The sequence below is a fragment of the Branchiostoma lanceolatum genome, chromosome 19, assembly GCF_035083965.1.
Source record: "Branchiostoma lanceolatum isolate klBraLanc5 chromosome 19, klBraLanc5.hap2, whole genome shotgun sequence".
Classification (NCBI taxonomy): Eukaryota; Metazoa; Chordata; class Leptocardii; order Amphioxiformes; family Branchiostomatidae; genus Branchiostoma; species Branchiostoma lanceolatum.
Genome location: NC_089740.1, coordinates 15,273,485 through 15,296,088, shown reverse-complemented (window position 1 = coordinate 15,296,088; position 22,604 = coordinate 15,273,485). Strand labels below are relative to the sequence as shown.

Here is a 22,604-nt window from a genome sequence, read left to right as displayed (position 1 = left end):
CAAATGAACATTGATGCTGGATTGAAGATACATGTACCTGAAAGTCTACATTGTACATGATTGTGTTTTAGATACTTAAACCTCCTTCCTGCTGAAGTAAATTTGAATGGATTACAGGGTTAGGCAGCAGGAAACAGGTTAAAACTGTGGCTTTTCATCTGTGTTAAGTTTCAACTGCATGTTGGCATTGTATCACATTCTGTTCATGAGTTTTTGAATGGAATTTTTTTACAATCTGAAATATGGTCCTCAGTCAACTACGTTGTGATGTGAGTCATAGAAAATGTTTTCTTTCGAATACCAATAAAATGATCCATCAAACGGAATTAAGTTAAGTTGACATTTGTAATCTGATTTCATGAAAATTAGTGCTCTTAATGTTAGGTCATTTTGGCCCAATGGGGTCAAATCTCTTTTGTCTGTAGTACATGTATATGGAATTCAGATTTGCTCTTATATGTTGCATCATCAAACATTGTATGTTTGTAACTAAACATAGGAGACATGGACACATAACATTTGGTAGGAAAATTATGCCCAAAAAAATTATGAAACTTTTTAGAGTTGTCTTTTAAACCAACCAACCAACCAACCAACCAACCAACCAACCAACCAACCAACCAACCAATTTTATTGGAGACATAATTCTCCTCAGCCTGGCCCTTTGAGCACATCAATGTTAACTTTGTTCTTTGATTTAAAAAGACTACCAAAGTAGAAGACCAACAACGAACATGAAAACAGAGTCTGAGGGAAAGTCTGTACCTTGGTACACAGTTTCAGGGAGTGGATATACTGAAGTCAGATTCAAGTTTCCCTCCTTCATATTGCTAGCATGCTAAAATTAGAGTTAATTCTTTTGAGAACCAACAAAGTAATTTAGTGTGGCCTGTCCCAAATACTGTAAATGCAGAACTGTTATGGTGGTTTTATGTTCGCTGGCTTTTGCGGTGAACTTTCAGCGCGAACTTAAACCATTGCAAACTATTTGCGCACCTATGACTGTACCGCTACTATTGTTTCAAACGCGAACTTAAACCAACCGCGAACATGCAATTTTCTCCCTACCGCGAAATAAAAACCACACAAACTTAAATGCATTTACAATATTCTACATCCCCTGATTCCCTGTGACCCCTGCTGACCTTTGCCCCCTGGTGACCCCTCCTGGCATACAGACTTGATTAGCCAGATGAATGCTCAGTTCCCACCCCAGAGTGAACACAGGGGACTCTTAATCTAATTGGACAGAGTAGGCGTGCTGCCATTCCCCTGTAAGGGAGTTATTGCCACAATGAGAACAGACTGGGACTGTTGCAGAACTGTTGCAAAATGATACAGGTGTCTTTGTACTGTAGCAAAATCTCTGATGGCATTAGCACCTGTAACAGGTAGTAACAGTTTTTAATCATTGCAAAATAGTTGCAGATTTTTTTAATGAAAATCTGTACTGACTGAACTGTTTCAAAACGTCTGACGTTTTCCACATTTGATCCAGTTACTTTCTTGATGAGTAACTGTCATTTGGTGTTTGAATACTTTTACTTTTCCAGTGTAGTTCATTAATTCCTGTGTCAGAAAGAATGTACGAGAGAATAAAACGTTATTATTATCGTCCTGCCCCAAAAGGAGTTGATGATCAGCACACTATAAATCAGACGGCTATATTTAACCCCGTCTGAGGTATCGGGTTACAACAGTTGCTACAAGATCAAGTTGCCTCATAAAGAAAGGTCATAGGTCAGAGGTTACAGAAACAAACATACATGTTCTTCTGGGCTGGAAATAAAAATGTACAGCTTAGATTTTCTGAGGGGAAGTCTATGCTTTTCATTCATTCATTTTCTTAATTTCACAGTAACTGGAGTAGGGAAAACTATGTCAAGACATCCTAAATTGTCTTAACTCCATTTACATATCTATTAAGAGTTTTGGTATGAAACCTGGTTTCCCAGTCCTTTCCATAGTCACTGACAAAAGATAGCGGATGCTGTCTGAAACGCCTGACCGTTTTCAAAACTTTATCCAGTTGCTTGAGTAACTATTTTTGCCGTATCTTACTACCTGGATGTCTAATCTTCATCGACGTATCAGAGAGTAACTGTTTTCCTCCCAACCCCCTGTTTCCTTCTTGTAAAATTCTTGCTTTGGAATGTCTGTATAGCAAGGTGTGGTTTTAGTTAGCTTGATGCGATTACTTGTGTTATGAATACCTGTGTGCTGTCAGGGTGTTAGGTAGGGAGGGGTGTGTGTTGCTGAGACTTTCTATTGTCAGTTCCAGTTTGATTCAAATCAGGCAGGACTATAACTATTTCTTGGTTAACAGATATAGGTAGTGAAAAGTTGGAGAATAACATAAAAGCTGTGGTCCACTGTTCTTTGTTCTTACTTTAGAGAATCTGATGGTGAGATTTGTAGAGGGGACATGTACAGTATTGTTAGAGAATTTGACCCATTGACTGTATCCCGTGTCTTATAAGTGATGCTGTTTGTTACATCAAACTTGTACTACTGACCACCTTTGCATAATGACCACTGTGGCCACTTGTTCCTGGACCCGTATATAGGTTAGATTAACTGTGATACATACATGTATATGACCAGCTTTTACTGTATAGTGACCATCTGTCTATATTGCAATACTACTGTACATGTCTATAGTGACTGCCTATCCACAGTGGGTATATAGTGACCACTTTTTGCTAAGTCATAAAATTGTGGAGGGTACAGTCATGTTTGGTATAGTCAGATAGTTTGTAACCCAGGGGACCAGGATAAACCATCCAGCTTCAGGCAGGCTAATGTAATCTAATTTAATCAAATCAAGTTAATCACCCTGACAAAGGGACAGCCACATCATCTAGAGCTGGATGGGAAACTCTGCCCTGCATTTCTGTTCTACGTGAATAGTCTAGATTTCCTATTGCTTCTTCTTCTGCTTCCGTAATGTCAATGTAATGTCCATCTGCCGAAGAATCGGCAACTACTGACATGTATCAACTGGCTGTAAGGTTTTTGGACCATCGCACACCGGGGCATGCCCCTTCTCTGTTTCAAAAGGTGTGGTGGGTTCTTTAACGTACGTGGGGTGTGGCTCTCCCCAAACACGGGACCTCCATTTAACGTCCTATCCGAGGGACGTTCCTAACTTAGACTAGGTACTCATTTCCACCTGCCTATGTATTCCTTTGTTAGGTTGGTATATTTTAACGCTGTGATGTCACAGGTTGACCATACAGGGTTGGGGGGTGATTAGCTTTATTACGTTACTGTAGTTAATCCTGGTCCCCTGTGGCAGCGGCACAGGGGCTGCACTGTGCAGTTTAATCAGTCTGGAACTGGCAGTACTGTAACTACGAGTATGTTTGCACTGGTTTTATGTTCGCCGTCTTCGCAGTAATCTTTTCGTTGTAAACTTTAAACCGCCGCGAAAACCTTGCTTTGTTGTCTGCCAGTCTACTTCAATTTTTTGAACCGCAAACTTTAAACCACTGCGTACACTCTGTTTTCTCCCTACCCAAAATTGCGAACTTAAGTGCATTTAAGGCACAATAGTCATTAGTCTACCTGACCTACTTCCAGTTAAAGTAGGGGCTGAAATTGTACTAGAGTATATATCTAATCCTGATGAAATATGTGTCTATATGGCCGGGGAGCTATGAACACTCCATATGACGTTGCACACGAGTATCTAATTCTGAAGATATATATGTCTGAACTGTAGTCAATATTTTCCCGGATCCACTTCTACCTATTATAACTAGTTATGGGAGTCTAGTAGGTGGCTGAAATTGTACCAGTGTGTCCAAATGATACATATGTCTGGAGCCTGAAGGTATGAACTCCCTGTACCAGTGACTAACTCTGTATAAAGACCACCTGGCCACGATGGCCATTTTTTGTTCTCCCCATTTAGGATCCTGTCTGTAAACCCAGCATAGTCCTTCTGTCGGTGTACATTTGTATATATGCTGTATACATCTCTAAGACAGGAGGATCATGTTGGGTCTAGTGCCTGTAAATCCTGAAAAGGGAAACAAAATACAATAGAGATGTGAAAATGGTGATTGAAATCCGTTTGTAGAATCTGATGCGGGAATCTGGGTTGCACATGTAGCTTTTGGGTTGGTATTTAACTATTTTGAGGACAAAAACTTTCAACTCTGCTAAAGATACATGGGAAATTAGTTTTGTTCTTGTTCCGTATACTCTGATCTTCCTCTCTATCCTAATTGCCTAGCAGGTCTTCCGGTTGGCAATAGACAGTATCCATGGGCTGAAACAGTGCCCATTGGCCATCTAGTGGCCATGGATACAGTATACACATACTGTCTTGCCAACTGAAAGACCTGCTTAAAGGTTACTCTATCGTAAAAGGTAAAGGAAAAACGGTCAAACCCAGGGCTCTAGCCAGCCTGAAATTTTATCCCGTAAGCCCTAAAATTTTGTACAAACCTAACATATCGAGCGCCGAAGGCGCGAGGTCCGGGGGTATTCCCCCCCGGGACATTTTTAAATCTAGACCCTCTGAAACGCTTTCTCCAGCATTTTGAGGGGCAAGTTTGGGTGAAAAATTAATTGGGCCTTGTTGTATACAATCGATTAATCGGCAAATAAATGAAATTTAGCACCACAAAACTTTCTTATTTATTTGACAAATATACACGTGAATTCAAGTCGGCAGAAATAAAACATTTTCAACACCGGTCGACGCGTCGTACCGGTCCCGTTTGCGCCCTGTACTAAATATAGTAGGAAATGAGACACCCTACTTTGGACAGAACGCCCTAAAGACGTTCAATATTTTCCTTCCATGTTTTCCATGGTCGATTTCTCCGGTAACTTCCACTTGATTTGATCAAAGTTCGTCGATTCAAGTCCCATCTTCGCACCAAATTTCAATTTCTGATAAAACCTCTCGTGAACCGCGAGACTTGTATGTCATTGGTCGATTTTCCGCGACGCGGCGTGAACGAACGCTGTTATTGGTAGATGATATCTGATTCTGAGGTCTAAAACTATCAACATCAGTTTTCGCGGGAAGAGTGCGTGTAACTCGGCGTAAAACTTTAACAATGTTTACCAAAAAAAATACGGAAAGCCTGGTAACTATCGGAGTATTTTTTGTGTGGCTATAACTAGCGGTGAACCGGGGAAAACAGCCGAAAAAACGTCAGCCCGATGCGACCGGCCAGAATTGTAGTGGGGCACTAGTAGTGGGGAGGGGGGCACACGATGCTGATTTTCTCTCGGCCCACGAATTAACCACTGGCAACCTCCGCGCCTCCGTTTGTCACCTACCTATGAAGCCACCTTGGGGTTGTCACCTGCCGCCGGCGGAAGATAGAAATGGCCTGAATCGACCTCGCTTCAAACTTCCACTTCTTTTCTGGAGATCTTTGCAAAAGTTCAAGCCCTGTCTATATCTTTTCTCCCGATTTTTTTCCGTCAAGGTTTACGGATTGGTCTTGAATTTTTTCCGTAACACGCAGCAAAGTTCCGTAAATTTACGGCAAAACTGGCGCTGGCTAGAGCCCTGGTCAAACCTCAGACTGAGGACGAAGCATTACGCTTTTTCGTTAGCTGGTATGTAGTGCAATGCTTCTTTGCTATAGTGGCTCGCGTATTTAGCCAATGCACGCTGAGTCACCCTACTCTTTTCAGTGCTACGTTTCCTTAAAAGTGCCAAGAAACAGTTGACTGTGTTGGTGTGGCCGGGGGTACAGGATCCATGGGTCCAGTTTATTAGGTTATTAGTGGGACAAAAACTGTGTAGTTAATGGAATTCTGCTCCAAATTACATTACATATTCAGCCAATTAGAGCCTCCGCTTCATCCATAATTCATCGACATTCGGGACAATTTAATCAGGGCCGGGAAAGAATCGCCCTTCTGTTCCAGTCTCCTCCGTCAGAAAGTCTCCCCACTCCACTCGCTGCTCCGTGTGACGTTCACTTCCGTCCGTACGGTGTTAGAACATCGCTAAACTTCTCTTCCGTTGCACGCCGTGTGTTAACAACGACGACTCCTCCGTTACAACGTCGAGATTGGTTATCCGGTTGTTACCATGACGATGGTAGAACGGCGGGCGTGGCGAGCCCGGTGTGTCGTCCCCGGATGTGTTGGTCCTGGTGGTGCCGTCCCAGCCTGCCTGGTGCTGGTGTGTTTAGAAGGCATATATACCCACCGAGCGGCCGGCATTCCTGACATAGCTGTACGGACCCTGGCATGCAGTCCCTCGGTTAGGAGTGAGGATGCTGCTACCAAGGGGAGGAAGGGACGCTTGTTTCTAACCGGGACGTTGGTTCGGGAGTTCTGCCGCCGTCCCGTACGCTTATGTAGGATTCCACGAACGTTGGAGTGTCGGATTTTACCTGGAGGGATTCCGGAGGGTTAGGGTTCCGTCCGGGCGGTGAAAGTCACATCATCGAGTGTTGGGTGAGTGGAGACTGACTGACAGCCTGATTTGGCTCCTCTATCTTTATCCACTGTGAGTGACCAGGCAGCCAGAGGCCATAATAGGGCCTAGCCGGTCCCACAGTCTTTTTATGCCCTCATTTCCCCCCAGTTTTACACCCGAACTCACAGGTTGGATCCTCTGTGTGTTTTTGGCTGATATTTTTGTGTTAGGTTTCAGCAGGTTTCAGTGAAGCCAGGTGCTGGAGTGGGGCCAAATTGGTGTCTCGACCTTGCCAAGTTTGGGGGAGGGGGGCGCCTGTTGACAGCCCGACAAATGTCTCTGTTTCTCTTTCTTCCCGTCTTTACTTACATGGACTTTCCTGTATGTGTGTGCAGAAATTAGACATTTTACAGTACTCTAATGAGGTATGAAGTATCTTGTAGAGGCAAATTACAGTAACGCAAGGTAGAAATTTATTTGTGTTTTGGTATGAGGAAGCCTGACAAACGTCTATGTTTCTCTTTCTTCCCGTCTTTACTTACATAAACTTTCCTTTGTGTGTGCAGAAATTTGAAGATTTACAGTACTGTTACAGTAGATATAGATATAATTCACCAGGTTGTATTATTTAAGCCAGTAGGTACCCATGTGAGTAATGAGGCTGTTGTAACGCACTCGAGGCACCTCCTCAAACACGGGACCTCCATTTTTCGTCTCTCCTGAAAGACGGTGCAGCTCCGACAAGGATACCCTTCCCGGGATTAGATTTCTAGGGCACAGGGTAGAAATTTATTTAGGTTTCAAGTTGCACACAATCAAGGAAGTCTTTGTTTCTGTTTCTCTGTCTTCTCATCTCTGTGTGCGCAGAAATTAGACATTTTACAGTAATGTAGAAACAGATGAGTACATTTTACAAGTAAACTATTGTAACACATGGTAGAAATTTGTTTGTGTTTCAAGTTGTATGTATGAGGTTCGAAAGTTTTTTCATACACATGATGTAACAAAGAGGACATTGTGTGTGTGCAAAATTTACAAGGTTTACGGTACTCTAGGAAGAGGAATACCGTAATTACATTTCAGACGCAAATTATGGTAACACAATCAAAGAAAATAGGAAGAGAAACCATTTCTATTCCCAGCGTGTGGTTAAGTAATTATAGATATGAGGAAATGTTTACACAAAGTTGCGGGACATAGAAATAAACAATTAATGCACTTCTAAGTGGTGGGATCAAAGTATGCATTTCAAACCCCAAATATGTAGTTTGCCATATAGTTTCTCTTCTAGTTCTTGAAGTGAAAGGTTTAAAACCAAAAGGACATCCAGAAATTTCCTTAGCTTTGTTGATGTGAAAAAAGTACATTGAGAACTTTCCCCAGCTTCTTGGTTGTAGATGTGAAAGTTAAAAGTGAAAGGACACCCAGAACTTTCCCTAGCTTTGGTTGTGGATGTGAAATTTAAAAGCTAAAGTACATATAGAACTTTCACTAGTTTCTTGGTGGCTGAAGTGAAAGTTAAAAGTGAAAGTGTGTCTTGAACTTTCCCTAGCCGCTTCCTGTCCGACTGTTGACACGATGGAGGAAAGTGGTGCGTGGTGTTGACATACAAACCTGGGCTGTGTGTTTTCCACTGCCCCTTTTGGGAGACAGATGTCATCTTCTACTTTAAGACCTTTGCTTTTCAGCCCTTAAAATTCCTCCTGGTGTAGGAATGTCTGATGTAAGGAATTCTAATGATTGGAAGTCGGTTTCTTTCTAAATGTTAGGCTGTCTGTGTTGATTTCTTCCAGGGTTTTCTCCAGATTTGAGCTTTTTCCTCTTTGTTTGGGAGCCCATGTTGTTAATTTGCCTGTGAAGAAATATGGAATTTTTAATTGAATTATGCAAAATTTGAAACATGGTTATATGTATGTTGTAAAGCATTCTATGCAAAATGAGTTTAACCTTTTCAGTGCTGCTGTACCTGGTAACCTATTGTCTACCTTAGTTGGTTGAAGGTTAATGTGACACATTTTGCTCCACTTAAGCATCAAATTTGGGGTTTTACTTCAAGACGATGTCATCCGTGACCCATGAAATAAAGACAGTAAGGCCTTGCACAGAATTACTAAAGGCCAACAACCTTTAAATCCTGTTTCCACACCATGTAAGTGTGCCCAGATGGCCTGTGTTGTTCTAACTGTACACAAACATGGCTGTCAGACTAAAAAGAACACTCAGAGAAAACCTGGACAGGTTTGTGAACCAGCATGGTAGTGTGCTGGATTGCTGGATGGATGGATTGCTGGATGGATGGATTGCTGGATGGATGGATGGATGGATGGATGGATGGATGGATGGATGGATGGATGGATGGATGGATGGATGAATGAATGAATGAATGAATGAATGAATGAATGAATGAATGAATGAATGATCGGATGGATGGATGGATGAAGAAATTTAGGAAGAAAATCAGAGAAAACCTGAACCAGTGGGCTAAAATTAACCTACTTCATGTCCCTCACAAAGACTAATAGCTGTGATTGTTTGCTTGTCAAATCGTTTGTTTGCGTACCCCTTGTCTTGTGTGTGTATAACAAAGTACGCTATAGTCCCAATGAAGTGGCTTTTGTATCCAGTTTACTTAAGGCTTATACATGGCCAAAGTTTTTCCCCAGTGCCCAGCATTTGACAGATGGCCAATAACTGACAAAAACGACTACAAAATGACAAAAATTACCACAAAATTACAAAGGTTTTGGAGTTTTTGGCAATACATTGTAGATGTCAGTTATGATATGAATATTATACCTGATGTAGGACCTTGTAGGTACAAGACTTTTCCCTCATTGTACGATCATACTCAAGTCAGAAGCTCTGAAGAAGGTGTCTGACAGACATCGAAACGTCAGCAGGTGAGATTTACTGGTTATGTAAAAAGAATCTCCAATATCCTAAAGTATGTTCTACCAACCTGATGATATTATGATCGGAAGTATGATCATACTCTGTTTTCATGGTCATCTTTTTGTTCAGCATCAGAATTTTCAGAATCTCAGAACCAATTAAATTGGTATGTCTTTATCCATGAAATCAGGATTGCACGGTGCAAACACAGAGCTTTGGGTGAGTGAAATTTGACTCCTATTTTACCAGTGAAAGTTGATTCCTGGGTATACAAGCCACCAAAGGGTCAACAGGACTGTTTAAATACTTCAGGAGTTAATTGGGCAGATAAGGATAACAGATTCCTGGCTATTTTAGAGGAAGAGAGGCTGTTAATAACAGTGTTGTGTAGGGTTGCTGAACATATTTCCTTCTACAGTATATAAAGTTAACCAGTCAGAGAAGGTTTAAACCCTGTGTGTTCCTCCTATAGCTAGTTGTTCTAATTCTATCCCACAAGACCTCTTAAATTGGTTTGAAGGGACAGAGATTTCAAGAGCATTTACATGTTTGCATTGGGACTTTGTTTGGTGTTCAATGCAGGGCTGTCTCCAGGACCTTCCGTCCTCGGACAGAAATTTGCTTGTTGGGACAGACAAAATCTTCACCTGAAAGGTAAAAAAAAATCTGAACTTCATGACATGATCAACTAGTGATGCTGGTTCAATCATGAATCAATCATTGTGAAGCCTGCTACATGAACTGCAGTGCATCTGTTGCTTAGCCCATAAGGTGTTGCCCTGCACATGTAGTAGGCAGGTATTTCACCATTGTATTTGTAAGGTCAGGTGTGAAACCTGATATGTGTAATCAAGGAGCCAGTTACACAATAGCCTTCACTGGCAGTTACACAACATGTAGGTGGAATTGTAACCTAAGTGGGCTGGAAAGGACAGCAAAATGGCGGCTGCACCATCAACTTTAGGAACACAAATCCACGAAAAAAAACTGTCCTGCAGCATCTGCCTGGAGCTGTTCACCAGGCCCAAGGTGCTGCCCTGTCAGCACACCTTCTGTCAGGACTGTCTACAGGACCATGCAGGGGGTAAAGCCCGTTTCCTGTGCCCAAACTGCCGTCGTAGGGTCAGGATGCCACGTCAGGGGGTTGCAGGTTTTCCTGACAGTCTCTTGGTTAGAAATTTGTGTGAGAGGCTCCAGGATCAAGCTACATTGTCAGAGGAAACAAAGGAACAACCCCAGTCTGGAAACAGGTGCAGTTTTCACCCCTCTGAGGAAGTCAAGCTCTACTGTAAGCAATGTTCTGTGCCTGTTTGTAACAAGTGTTTGGATGAAATACACAGCGATCATGTCACAATAACCCAGAAAAAAGCCTTAGAAGACTTTGCAAGTCTGTGTGAGAGGCTGCAAAACCAGGCTACACTGTCAGGGGAAACAAGGGAACAACCCCAACCTGGGAGCATGTGTAGTCTTCACCCCTCTGAGGAACTCAAACTCTACTGTAAACAGTGCCAAGTGCCTTTGTGTGTTGACTGCATTGAAGAAAACCATGATGGACATCCTACTATGAGCCTCAAAAAAAACATACAGGTACAAAGAGCCTCAGTTCAGGCGTTGATTGATGAAGGAAGGAACATCCTGGAAAGTTACTGTACCTTTCTTCATGGCTTAAGAGAGCAGGAAAAAAACATGAAGGAACAAAAAGAGCAAACAGATAACAGTATTGTTCAGACGTACAACCAAATGGTACAAAAATTTACGGAGTCAAAGGACCACCTCTTGGCTGAAGCTGAACAGAATCACAGGATGCATATCAAAGTTGTGCAGGACAGTAGTGATGCAGTTTCGGCAGATATTAATGAACTGTCTGCTGCCTGTGATGGAGCAGAGCAAGAAATGAAGCAAGTACAGGTCAATTTTTCTACCCAGCAGACCAGGATGACAGAGGTGGTAGGAAAATACCGTAAAAAAGCAGTACCAAGTCCTGTGCACACCCAGCGAGTTGTCTTCCAGCCCACAGACACCCCAGTGGAAGGGTTAGGATATGTGCGGTCTCTCCTATCTGAAGCTATCTCAGCAGCACCTACAGCAGAGACTACCATGGTGACATTTGGTGGAGAGGGGACACAACCTGGGAAGTTCAAAGACCCTCGGGGTGTTACAGTGTCAGAGGAAGGGGAGATCTTTGTAGCAGACAGGGAGAACAAGAGAATCCAAGTCTTCACCCTGCAGGGAACATTTATCAATCAGTTTCCAACCATCGTGCCAGATGGGGAGGAGATGGAACCTTGGGATGTGGCCCTGGACGGGGAGGGGAACCTGTGGGTGGTGGGGTACATAGAGCGAGGCCCCCTAAAGAAACCTTGCATTGGTCAGCATTTCACACATTTCTGCTTTGTCGCGCAGTATACCAAACAGGGCAGGGTGCTGAGGAAGTTTGGCATACAGAAGTTTCCAGAGTTTCCAATTGCTAGAGGAATTGTAGTGGACACAAAGCTGAACCGGATTATTGTCAACCGCCCATCAGGACAACTTACTAATCAGGAAGACGCTGATGATGTGGGTTTCCTGCGAGCATACAGGCCAGACGGGACATTTCTGGAGGAAATGGGTTTTTTCTATGGGGAGATGGTATACCCAGTGTACATGACCATGGACCAGGAAGGGAACATTCTTGTGTCGGATTGTGAGAAAGACTGTGTTCATGTGTACAATGAGCAGGGAGAGCGTGTGAAACAGTTTGGAGGTGGGGGAAGTGACGGAGGGCAGATACACCAAGCTGGTGGCATCTGTACAGACAGGGCAGGTAACGTCATTGTCGTAGATTCCATAAATGGACGTATGGCAATGTTCGACAAGACAGGCAGGTTCCTTAAACATATCGCTACTGGTTTGAAGTTCCCAAACGCTCTTGCCATGGCACCACAGGGACAGCTGGTGGTCACTAATTGTGTGGACCATAAAGTCACTGTTTTGGGGAGCTAAAGTGTCATCAATACCAACTGAGCAATGCTCATTTATGTTGTAACAATTGCTTGTTAATTCACAGAAACTTGTTGTGCTTGTACAGTGTTATTTGTGAATTTGTGACATGTTCAACATGTAGGTGATTGAATAATATCATTGTTCAGCCAGAAATAAATCAGATAGAAAAATTCATATGTGTATGTTGAGCAACTTGTTTCTACATAAGTGTTTTCTACCTCTAACTCAGTGATCTAGAAGCAGAATTGCTGGCCGCTACAATACTTGTGTGTGTGTGCATTTTTGTTGGGGGGGGGGGGGGGTGATGGTGCCCAGTGTGCAATGAAATAACAGTGGCAATGACCCTATTTAGGGACGCTGCACCTTCCAAATTTAAACAATATCAAGGTCGTCCAATCCAAGGTCATTGTCATTAATTTTGTAGCATTTACAACTCCCCCCTATCGGTTAAGCGCAGCATTTTGTCTGTGTCGAGGTCAATTTGTAGTAACAATAATGCTAATTACATTTCAAATTTAAAAGTGACCAGTTTTGATTGCTGGTTTGTTTGTTATCTTTGATTGAAAGAATGATGTGTCAGGCCCTACCCAAACGGACGTGATATTGGTTATGTGTGAGTTTGTGATGTGGACATTTCTGACAGGATCAGTGACATGTCTGCCATACTGTGTCAGGACGGGAGGTATAATTAGTGCAGGAGTCAAGGCAGGGGGCAGGGAGTCATGGCATAGTCATAACGGGGATGGAAGTCTGGTGCCAAGTTACTGTACAACAGGTTACATGTAATGCTATGTTACGTGTAGAGAAAGAGAGTTCGATTGATAAATCAACTTGTGGTTACAGTTAGGGATGCATTCCTAAACGCTGGACTGAATCTGAACTCATAAAACGAACGTTCAAAATGAACGCAAAACTCATGAACGTGGGTTGAGGTATGCATCCCTAGTTACAAGAAGACCACTTGGGACAGATACAATCTGGTCTGTATGGACAGGTTACTATGAACAGGACTCCTGTGTCAATGGGAAAAGAGTATTTACATGTAGAGGTGGTCGCTTGTAGTACAGATTTGACTGTACCTTGATACTAAGATGTTTTGTACAAGATATTTTTATGCTGTTTTTGGTCGTTGTTTATGTTTATGAATACGGACACTGTGACAGTTAGAGGACATTTCATGACAGGATTTTACATATTAAGGCTTTTCTACGTTTTGCAGTTTGTGGGTAGGGCATGAACTAGTTTTAAGCCCCCTAGCAGCTTTATTCTTAATTACAGATTACTAGGATCCTAGTAGATGTGATGTATTTTGACACCAAGAGGATTAATTATTGTGGCCGTAACAAGAATTTCTGCATCTTCAGCAACCACACCCTACAAGGAACATTCTTGGTACCGAATATGACTCCTTTACAAATTCTTGACATCCAGCTCTATTCTTAAGACAGCGACCTTGACAAACGACTTGACCTTGACAGAATACTTAATATCCTGTAGAAACTGTCATCTCCTCAGACCTTTCTAAGTTAAGGCACAGGAAATGAAACGCCTACAGTTAGGGTGACCTGGGGACAGGGGGGCAGGAAGGAAGCTTAGGAAGGGTGCCAGGGATGGGGCTGAAAGGACATGTCATCACGGGTCACAGATCAAGTTTCCTTAAAGATGCTTTGAGAAATCTGAGAGATTGTGCCCTTCCCGAGTCTTTAAAAAGTATTAACTACCAAATGAATGTAACAAAATCTTTTTTTTTTAAGTTGTCTATTTGACTTGTTCACACAAGCGAACAATCAGGGATGGGACTGAAAAAGAGATGTCATCACGGTTCACAGATTAATTTCCATACAGATCCTTTGAGAAATATGAGAGATTGTGTCACCCTCTCATGATCAGGGTCTATAAACTACCAAATGAATGAAATAAAATCTATTTTTTGTAAAGTTGTCTTGTTCACACAAGCGAACAAACAGGGATGGGACTGAAAAAAGAGATGTCACGACAGTTCACAGATTAATTTCCATACAGATCCTTTGAGAAATATGAGAGATCGTGTCACTCTCTCAGGGTCTATAAACTACCAAATGAACGAAGTAAAATGTATTCGTAGCTTTGTAAAGTTGTCTTATTTATTCACACCAGCCACCAAGCAGGAATGGGACTGAAAAGACATGTCATCACAGATCAGAGATCAAGTTTCCTTAAAGATCTTTGAGATAATCAGAGAGAGATTGTATGACTTCAGTCTGAGGCCAAGGTCTACAAACTACCAAATGATCTGATTTATAACAAAATCAACTCTAAATTTTAAAAACCCCAAAACCTCCTTTTTCCTCTTAGGTCACATTAAAGTTTTTAATGTTTACAAACCTATCACAAACTTATAAAATTTTGGGGAAAAAAGGATTACATAATATTATATATCCCAACTCTTTTGCAGAGTTATATATGACTTTTCGCTTGTAGAATGTTATGTGCCATTCATAACTTTATTGACACCAAAAAAGTACAGAGATCTTTGTATGGACATCTGACCAATAATAGTAACATCTATCTACTATAAATATTATCGAGATATACAAAAATTGTACATGTATTTCCTTTCCCATCTCCACTCGTATGCTGTGTGATGTCTGACCGTTAAAGTTGTTGTGGCCTGAACTCTCATCTCTGTTTTTCATATGCTATTCCAGTACCCATTCATATACATGTAAGTCCCTGCCCCAATGCCAGTTACATCTACAAATGTATCTACTATATGAATATTATCTAAATACACTTTCATATTTACTTTTCTCCTATATTCTGTATGCTGCCTGACTGTTGTTGGCCTGAACTTATTTATTTTATTTTCCTGAACTCTCTACCATGTTTTCCCAGGTCTATTCCTGTACCCATTATATAGGTCCCTGCCCCCAATGCCAGTAACATCTACTGTAACAAATGTATCTACTATATGAATATCATCTGAATACACTTTCATATTTAGTTTTCTTCTATATGCTGTATGCTGTCTGACTGTTGTTGGCCTGAACTTATTTATTTTATTTTACTGAACTCTGTCATGTTTTCCCAGGTCTATTCCTGTACCCACAGGTCCCTGCCCCCAATGCCAGTAACATCTACTGTAACAAATGTATCTGCTATATGAATATCATCTGAATACACTTTCATATTTAGTTTTCTCCTGTATGCTGTCTGACTGTTGTTGGCCTGAACTTATTTATTTTATTTTCCTGAACTCTCGGCCATGTTTTCCCAGTGCTATTCCTGTACCCACAGGTCCCTGCCCCCAATGCCAGGCATGTCCACACCACACTGGCCAACCCCAAAATGGAAAGAGCGCAACCCAGATCTTTTCTTAGTGATTAATGTTAGTGAAAACATGCGTAACGCAGGGCTCGAAATACAGTTTTGGAAGCACCTATAGCTAGCCTAAAAACCTAGGTGCACAAGAAAAATGTTGGGTGCACATTCACATAAAACACAGTAGAATGTTAGCATAATCTCTCTTAAGATCTTGCCTCTCTTCAGGGCTTGAATGTGAAATTCTACTGTGAACTTCAAAATGTTTAAAAATTGATGCAAGGTTTTTCATGACACTTGAATGTCAAGAATATGTTGTGTGCTCGTGTACAAAAATAGGATAGTACCTTTAGTAGCCTTTACATGTATAATCCTACACAAATATCTAGGTTCACTGGTGCATGCACACAGCCACAGTCAATATGTAGGTGAACAGCTCCAGTTTTGGGTGCACAGTATTTCCAGCCCTGGCTATGTACATGTAATTGTAACGGTCAGGCCTTCACCATGAAGGCTCTTTGACCACGTAGGCAGCACCAGGGATACATGTATGTATGTGGGTGGTGTTTGGGTTCCATTGTGGATTGTTAGTGTAACTGCGTGTGCGGTGGGGCTGGTGGTGGTTGTTAGTGGTGTAATCTTGCTACAGAGCCAGGGGAAGTGGTGTAGTTCCTGTTTTGACATTGATCTTTTGTAAAGAAAATAATCTGTGGTTTGGGGTTTGCTGTGTAGAAACTTTCGGCTGGAAATGATTTTGTCACTTGGGTAGTACATGTAGTTTCAAAGGAAATTTGGATGAATTTTGTAGTCATCGTTGATGTATGAGTAGTTGAAAAATGTATCTCATTCTAAACAAAAATGTTGTTTATCTAGAAGGGTCTCTACTTTCATATTGTACAAACAGATATCCATTCATTAAAACAATAATTGTCTGATATGGGCTACTGTATACATTGTACATAGAGATCAAACTCTTTGAGCTTCTCGAAATATTATTCATTCAAGAATTTATCTCTAACTACCGGTAAGTGTATTGTATCATCAATATCTGAGTCTTTCCAGTGAGGCCTTTCAGTTTGTCACAGATTAGGCTGGAGTGACTCATAATATCTATATTAATTGTCTTTATGAAACACATTTCTCAGAAATCTGTAGCATCGGTCCTTATCTGGAGCACTAACTGTATTACAGGAATGAGTCACTCACTGCAGACATGTTAACCTCTATCATGCTAAGGTGGCCTTTTGGCTTCACGGTTGCCTGGGTTACGGGCTAAGGTAGCAGGGAGAAGGTTAAACTGTGTTAGAGGGATGAGTCACTCACCCTGCAGACATGTTAACCTTTTCCACACTTAGGCCGCCTTTTGGCTTCACTGTTGCCTTCTTACGGGTTAAGGTAGCAGAGAGAAGGTTAAACACAAGTTGCAGTGATACTAGCGGCTTCTGGTTTCATTTTGAATCAAAGAAGTCACTTTCTAATATAGGAATTTTGGGTTCTAAAACATATACAAATGTTCTCATATATAGAAAGGAATCTTGGGTTCTAATGTAAGATCCTGGTATGATTTATTATAGAATGTAAATTATAGATGAGTATAGATTAAGCAGCATAGTTTTCTTTTTTTACTCTAGGTATCTAAGTTAATGTATTTGTCCTCATTTGGGTATAACTTCTTTGTCATTTGTGTTACAGTCAGACCTCTAGAAATAATCGCAAAAACTTATACTTTAACTTAAAGATCGAGATATTGATAATCAATCGATTCAGGAGTTAAGCGGTGAGTCAAGATACTTGATGCACCTAAATTAAACTTCAGGCTGACTTAAAGGATTTGAAAGGGTCTTAGAACGATAAGAAAAATATTTTCCTAGGGGCAGTAGAGAAGACATAAAGACGTCTTGTATTTTATCGTTATAGAGTCTGGAGGAGCCACTACAGCTGTTAAGATGTCTTATCATACTTAATCATATCCGGGGAGTCATCCCAGTTTTATGTGACGGTCGTCAGGTTGATATTTTGGGATGATGATAATTTATGTCCAACAGCTGGAGTTATGTAGCACTGTAGTCGTGTGTCATGTTTTATTCCTCAGTGCCGCTGTTGTCTAGCTTGCAAGTAGGAACTTAGAAATCACTCTCTGAGCTTTGGTTGTATTTCGTGGTAGTCTAAGAAGTTTAATAATTCTTATATAGATACATGTACATGTATCATCTCTCTGTTGCACAAACTGAACTGTAAGTAGTGTAGTTGTATATCCCTTGTAGAATTGTTTGGTACCGCACGTTAGAAGTCTAGCAGCATCTTATATTGTTTGACAGATTATTTCACTTCATTGATTATTTTGTGTGTTCAGTTGTCACGCTCAAAGTCTGTTTTAAGCATCCATAATCAACATCATGTAAACTCTACAGCAAAAACTTTTCTCAACACATCATGATCCTTGGTACCCCCACAGCAGTGCAGTCAAAAAATACTGGATACTACTTGTCTTCAGGATAACTGAGGACCTGATTGCACAACCCACATGACTTTCTTGAAAACTAACGATGTTTCTTGTCTTGTCTTCTGCAGATTTTGAGGTGAACACTTAAGAAGGAGACCAAGATGGCGTCTCTCTCGCTGAAGATCTCGGTGAAGCACGCCAACGTGGTGAAGACTATGCAATTCGAGCCCTCCACCATCGTGTACGACGCCTGCCGCATGATCCGCGAGAGGATACCAGAGGCACAGATGGGAAATGGTACGCCAGCCAATCACAGATGGCCTTACATTTTCTCATCCAATCAGAGATAGCTTCACATTTTCGTAATTACATCTCATCCAATCAGTGATGGCTTAAGATATTTGATACTGTTGTTTTAACCAATCACAGACAGCTAGAAGAACTCAAACCAATCAGGGATGGCTTTTTAGATTTTTTAAAATCATGCCTTACCAAATCAAAGAGGTATCATTTTTCATTGTAAGCGATTTGATCTTCTTGTTAAAGGTAGATATTGAAAGGATGTACTAAGAATATTTGATTTACAAATTGTTGTTTCTTCGTATGAAGCCATTGGATAATATTAACACTTCATTTTTCTGTTACATTGGTTGTGCAATAAACTTTTACTTTACTTAACTTTTTCTCTCCGTCTGTCCCCCCCGCAGCCACAGAGTTTGGAATGTTCCTGGCGGACGAGGACCCTAAGAAGGGTGTGTGGCTGGAGGCGGGGCGAACGCTGGACTACTACCTGCTCAGGAGCGGGGTAAGGCCGTCTGGGAACGGGGTAACACAAGGAGGGTTCAACAGAAATGTGCTTTTTGTCCCAAATAACAAAGGAATGCATACATGTTGCCAGTACTTGGTGTGAAAGTAAAGTAAATGTAACTTTCTGTCCCAAATTGCAGTGGAGTTTGTACATTGTACCAGCACTTGGTGTGAAAATGAAATATATGTAACTTAGACAACACTTTAAGAAAAATACTTACCAATGATAGCACTCAATGTGGGAATGTCGTTTTTCAAATTTGACTATTATTATGGTGGATGCTGTACAACTTGTTCTTGGATAGTATAGACAATAAGTGAAGTTACACATGGCATATGAAATTAAACATGTTCATCATCTGTTTCCAAAGAAATGCTTCTATGATGAGATGTTTACTTTGCTGGTGCAAGATAGAAAAAGTATTCTAGGAGTAAACTTTTTAAAGTTTTCTCCTTGTGTTTTCTCAGGATTTGTTGGAATATAAGAAGAAACACCGGCCGCTGAAGGTCAGAATGTTGGACGGAACAGTCAAGACAGTCATGGTGGGTAGAACATCTTATTTTCTTTCTTTTCCTGTCCAGCCCTAGTGTACATGTTTTACCTTTGTACAGCCTTCTGTACAAGAGACCTACCCTTGTTCTAGTGTTCCACCCTTGACAAAGTAGCCCTACAGCAAAGCTGAGTTACAGTACAGGTTTGGTGCAGGTAGACACAACTCCAGTCATACATGTACCTGCACTAGCCTGCATATATGCAGGTGGTATTTCCAAGCTACTATCCATGTACTACCTTTGTACAGCCTTCTGTAGAAGAGACCCGCCCTGTTCTAGTGTTTCACCCTTAACAAAGTAGCCCCACAGCAAAGCTGAGTTACAATACAGGTTGGGTCGTGGTAGACACAACTCCAGTCATACCTGCACTAACCTGCACTAAAATGCAGGTGGTATCTCCAGGCTTCTGTCCAGGTTTTACCTTTGTGCAGCCTTCTATAGAAGAAACCCACCCTGTTCTAGTGTTCTACCCATGACAAAATATACATAGTATTATTTTGTAAGTAGATCAAAAAATACCTGCACAGCTTTTTATATCCCTGTGCCAACCTGCATACCGTATATACAACCCTTCTGTCCATGGTTAACCTTTGTACAGCCTTCTGTAGAAGAGACCCACCCTGTTCTAGAAGTGTTCCACCCTTGACAAAGTAGCCCTACAGCAAAGCTGAGTTACAGTACAGGTTTGGTGCAGGTAGACACAACTCCAGTCATTCCTGCACTAACCTGCATACATTGTATATGCAGGTAGTATTTCCAAGCTACTATCCATGTACTACCTTCTTACAGCCTTCTGTAGAAGAGACCCACCCTGTTCTAGTGTTCTACCCATGACAAAGTGTACATTCATAATTTTGTAAGTAGACGTCAAAAATACCTGCACAGTTTTTTTTTGTCCTGTGCCAACCTGCGTACCCTACTGTCCATGGTTTACCTTTGTACAGCCTTCTGTAGAAGAGACCCACCCTGTTCCAGTGTTCCCTCATGACAAAGTGTCCCACGGCCAAACTGAACTTAATTAAACTGATGCAGGGTCAGTAGGGGCCATCCGCCAGCTCGTCTGTCTTGCGTAGCGCCGTCGTTTGTCGCTTTATCGACAGCGCCTTGACGATTTATCGACAGCCTCGCCTGCAAACTAAATTAGCTGAGTGCTGAAGCCACTTAGATCCGTTCATCAGCCTGAAACTGAATCAAGTCAGGGCGACGTTAAAACAGCTGGCTGTAGCACAGCACATCTGTTCCTGACTCTTGTAGTCTTCCAAAATATAGCCATTGTTTTGAAAAGCATTAAGATTTGCCTTCAGATGTAGTTGATTACAGTAACAGGTATAAAAAATTGAAAGCAAATGAAACTGCTAGGCAAGAAAAAAGATAACCAAATTGACTAATTTTGAAGCATTGTGTTATGAAGTTGAAGGCAGCAAAATTATGTTTCAATATTTATTTATTGATTTATTTATTTATGAATCTTTAGGGTGGTGTAGTGCTTAATGTATGTTTATGTTTACTGTCATTGTTAATGTTGTTCCATCAATGTAAAAAATTAAATATTGTGTTTACTACAAACACAAATGTTGTTCTCTAATGTGATGCTATGTTTACTTGATTGTGAATGTTGTTCTCTAACGTGATGCTATGTTTCCTGTGTTTCCAGGTTGACGACAGCCACACAGTTGCCCAGTTACTGGTCACCATCTGCACACGTATAGGTGAGAAACACTCAGGAATCATACAGATTATAATTAAAAACAAATAAAAAGATGTTCTGTTACATCCTAAATTTTCCCATCTGTTACAGTCAAACACGTACAAGTGACCACCTCTACATAAATACACACATCCCTTTGATGATGTTTCCCATTGTCTTCGTCTATTATATTAGTGATCACCTGTCAACATAGACAAGATCCGTCCCCTGAGTGGTCTTTTTGGGCAGTTTTGACTGCAGTCATTTTTTATTCTTTAAGGTTTTATTTTGAACACCACCATATCTGTTAAAATGATTATTATATACCATTTCTGCCATCTCCTAGAGGGTTGAAAATTACTATAATTATTACAAAAGACATGTTTACTGAAGTTTTCCCCATAAAAAGATCAGGAAAAACCCAAGCCTATTAGAAAGGCTGACTGTACTGGTTAACTTTGTTCCATTAAATCTGAAAGATATGAAAATTCGGCATCAGGAAATATTATCTCAGCCAATTTGGCACAGAAACAGCCACCAGCTGCGTCTTGAAAGAAAAACGTAGGAAACGCTGAAACGAAAAAATCTGCAAACAAGGAAGACGGAGGTCAGGGGCGGTGGTTAAAACATCGGAAGAAACGACCAACTGTGACGAAATCCCAGCGGGGGTCGCGAAATTACCGCAGAAAAAGGGACAGAAGTGTCCGCAAATAACCCGGGGGTGGGTTTTGGGGGATGCAGAGGTCGCGACCTTGGTGATTACGCTGTCTGTTCCGTTTCCAGTCAGGCGAAGTTGGACAATGCAGTTTCTGGGTCATTAAATGTTAAAACTGCTGCCTTCAGAAGGGGGTCTACTAATTAGGGTTAGGCCCTGATCCCCCTTTTTTGGATGTGGTCTGTTCCAGTTACAAGAAGAGTGTGAGCATAAATTGGACTGTACCATTGCTTTTTAGGGATGCTGGCAGAAAAGTACAGCAAGTGGGGTGGTCCTGTCAATCTTTTTCAATGTTGAGAGAAGTGTGGCCTGCCCACCCCTAATTATGAAGTGCGGTGTCCCAAATCTGTGTACATCCTATGCAGGAAGAGGGTCGTTTTACTTTAAAATGGGGGTCAGTGATACCAGAGGAAATGAAAAACGTTTCTTTGAGTTTAACTGTAGGAAGAGTGCATGTTGACAAAGTCTAATGTAATTGTAGGAAAGAATAAAAGAAGTGTGTGGGTTGAAAAAGTTTGGTTTCTACAACTCAGCAAGACGTCCGACCGCCTTTGAAATATCACTTCCTTCCCCTAGGATTGAGTAATACGTCTGCTGTTTCAAGATTAGCATTTTTCAAAACGGAAAACTCAGATAAAAAGATACCTCCTTTGTCAGCGTCAGTTGTTTCGAGCCAGAAAAACGGTCGCATCTCAAAAAACCGTTACCATGTCTTGGCAAGGTTTAAGACTATCCAGCAGGCTTCACAAAGTCTTGAAGATGGTTCTAGTTGTCTTAAGGATGTACAGAAGGTCTTTGAGATGTTCTCGGTGGAAGAAAATAAGCA

The 22,604-nt window shown here is 41.3% G+C and overlaps 2 protein-coding genes across 20 annotated transcripts in view; both read left to right on the top strand.

Moving 5' to 3' along the window:
* The window catches only part of LOC136425461 (talin-1-like), a 158,448-nt gene that overhangs the window by 27,895 nt on the left and 107,949 nt on the right, over positions 1–22,604 (top strand). For 18 of the 19 annotated variants that reach the window (XM_066414329.1, XM_066414328.1, XM_066414325.1 and 15 more), the window contains exons 3-6: positions 18,146–18,314; positions 18,725–18,822; positions 19,293–19,367; positions 21,031–21,085. In XM_066414329.1, the coding sequence (XP_066270426.1) occupies positions 18,179–18,314; positions 18,725–18,822; positions 19,293–19,367; positions 21,031–21,085 (364 nt within the window). In that variant the 5' untranslated portion in view covers positions 18,146–18,178. Of the gene's footprint in view, positions 1–6,217; positions 6,439–18,145; positions 18,315–18,724; positions 18,823–19,292; positions 19,368–21,030; positions 21,086–22,604 lie in introns of those variants that run through there. The other variant, XM_066414322.1, reaches the window with a different exon arrangement.
* Positions 10,232–12,448, top strand: LOC136425201 (tripartite motif-containing protein 2-like). Its single transcript, XM_066413997.1, has one exon. It carries the CDS (start codon positions 10,232–10,234, stop codon positions 12,272–12,274), a length of 2,043 nt encoding a protein of 680 aa, XP_066270094.1. The 3' UTR covers positions 12,275–12,448.

What these genes read in the sequence shown, in the direction of transcription:
- LOC136425201 (XM_066413997.1), top strand. Translation starts at nt 10,232, where the DNA reads ATGGCGGCTGCACCATCAACTTTAGGAACACAAATCCACGAAAAAAAA.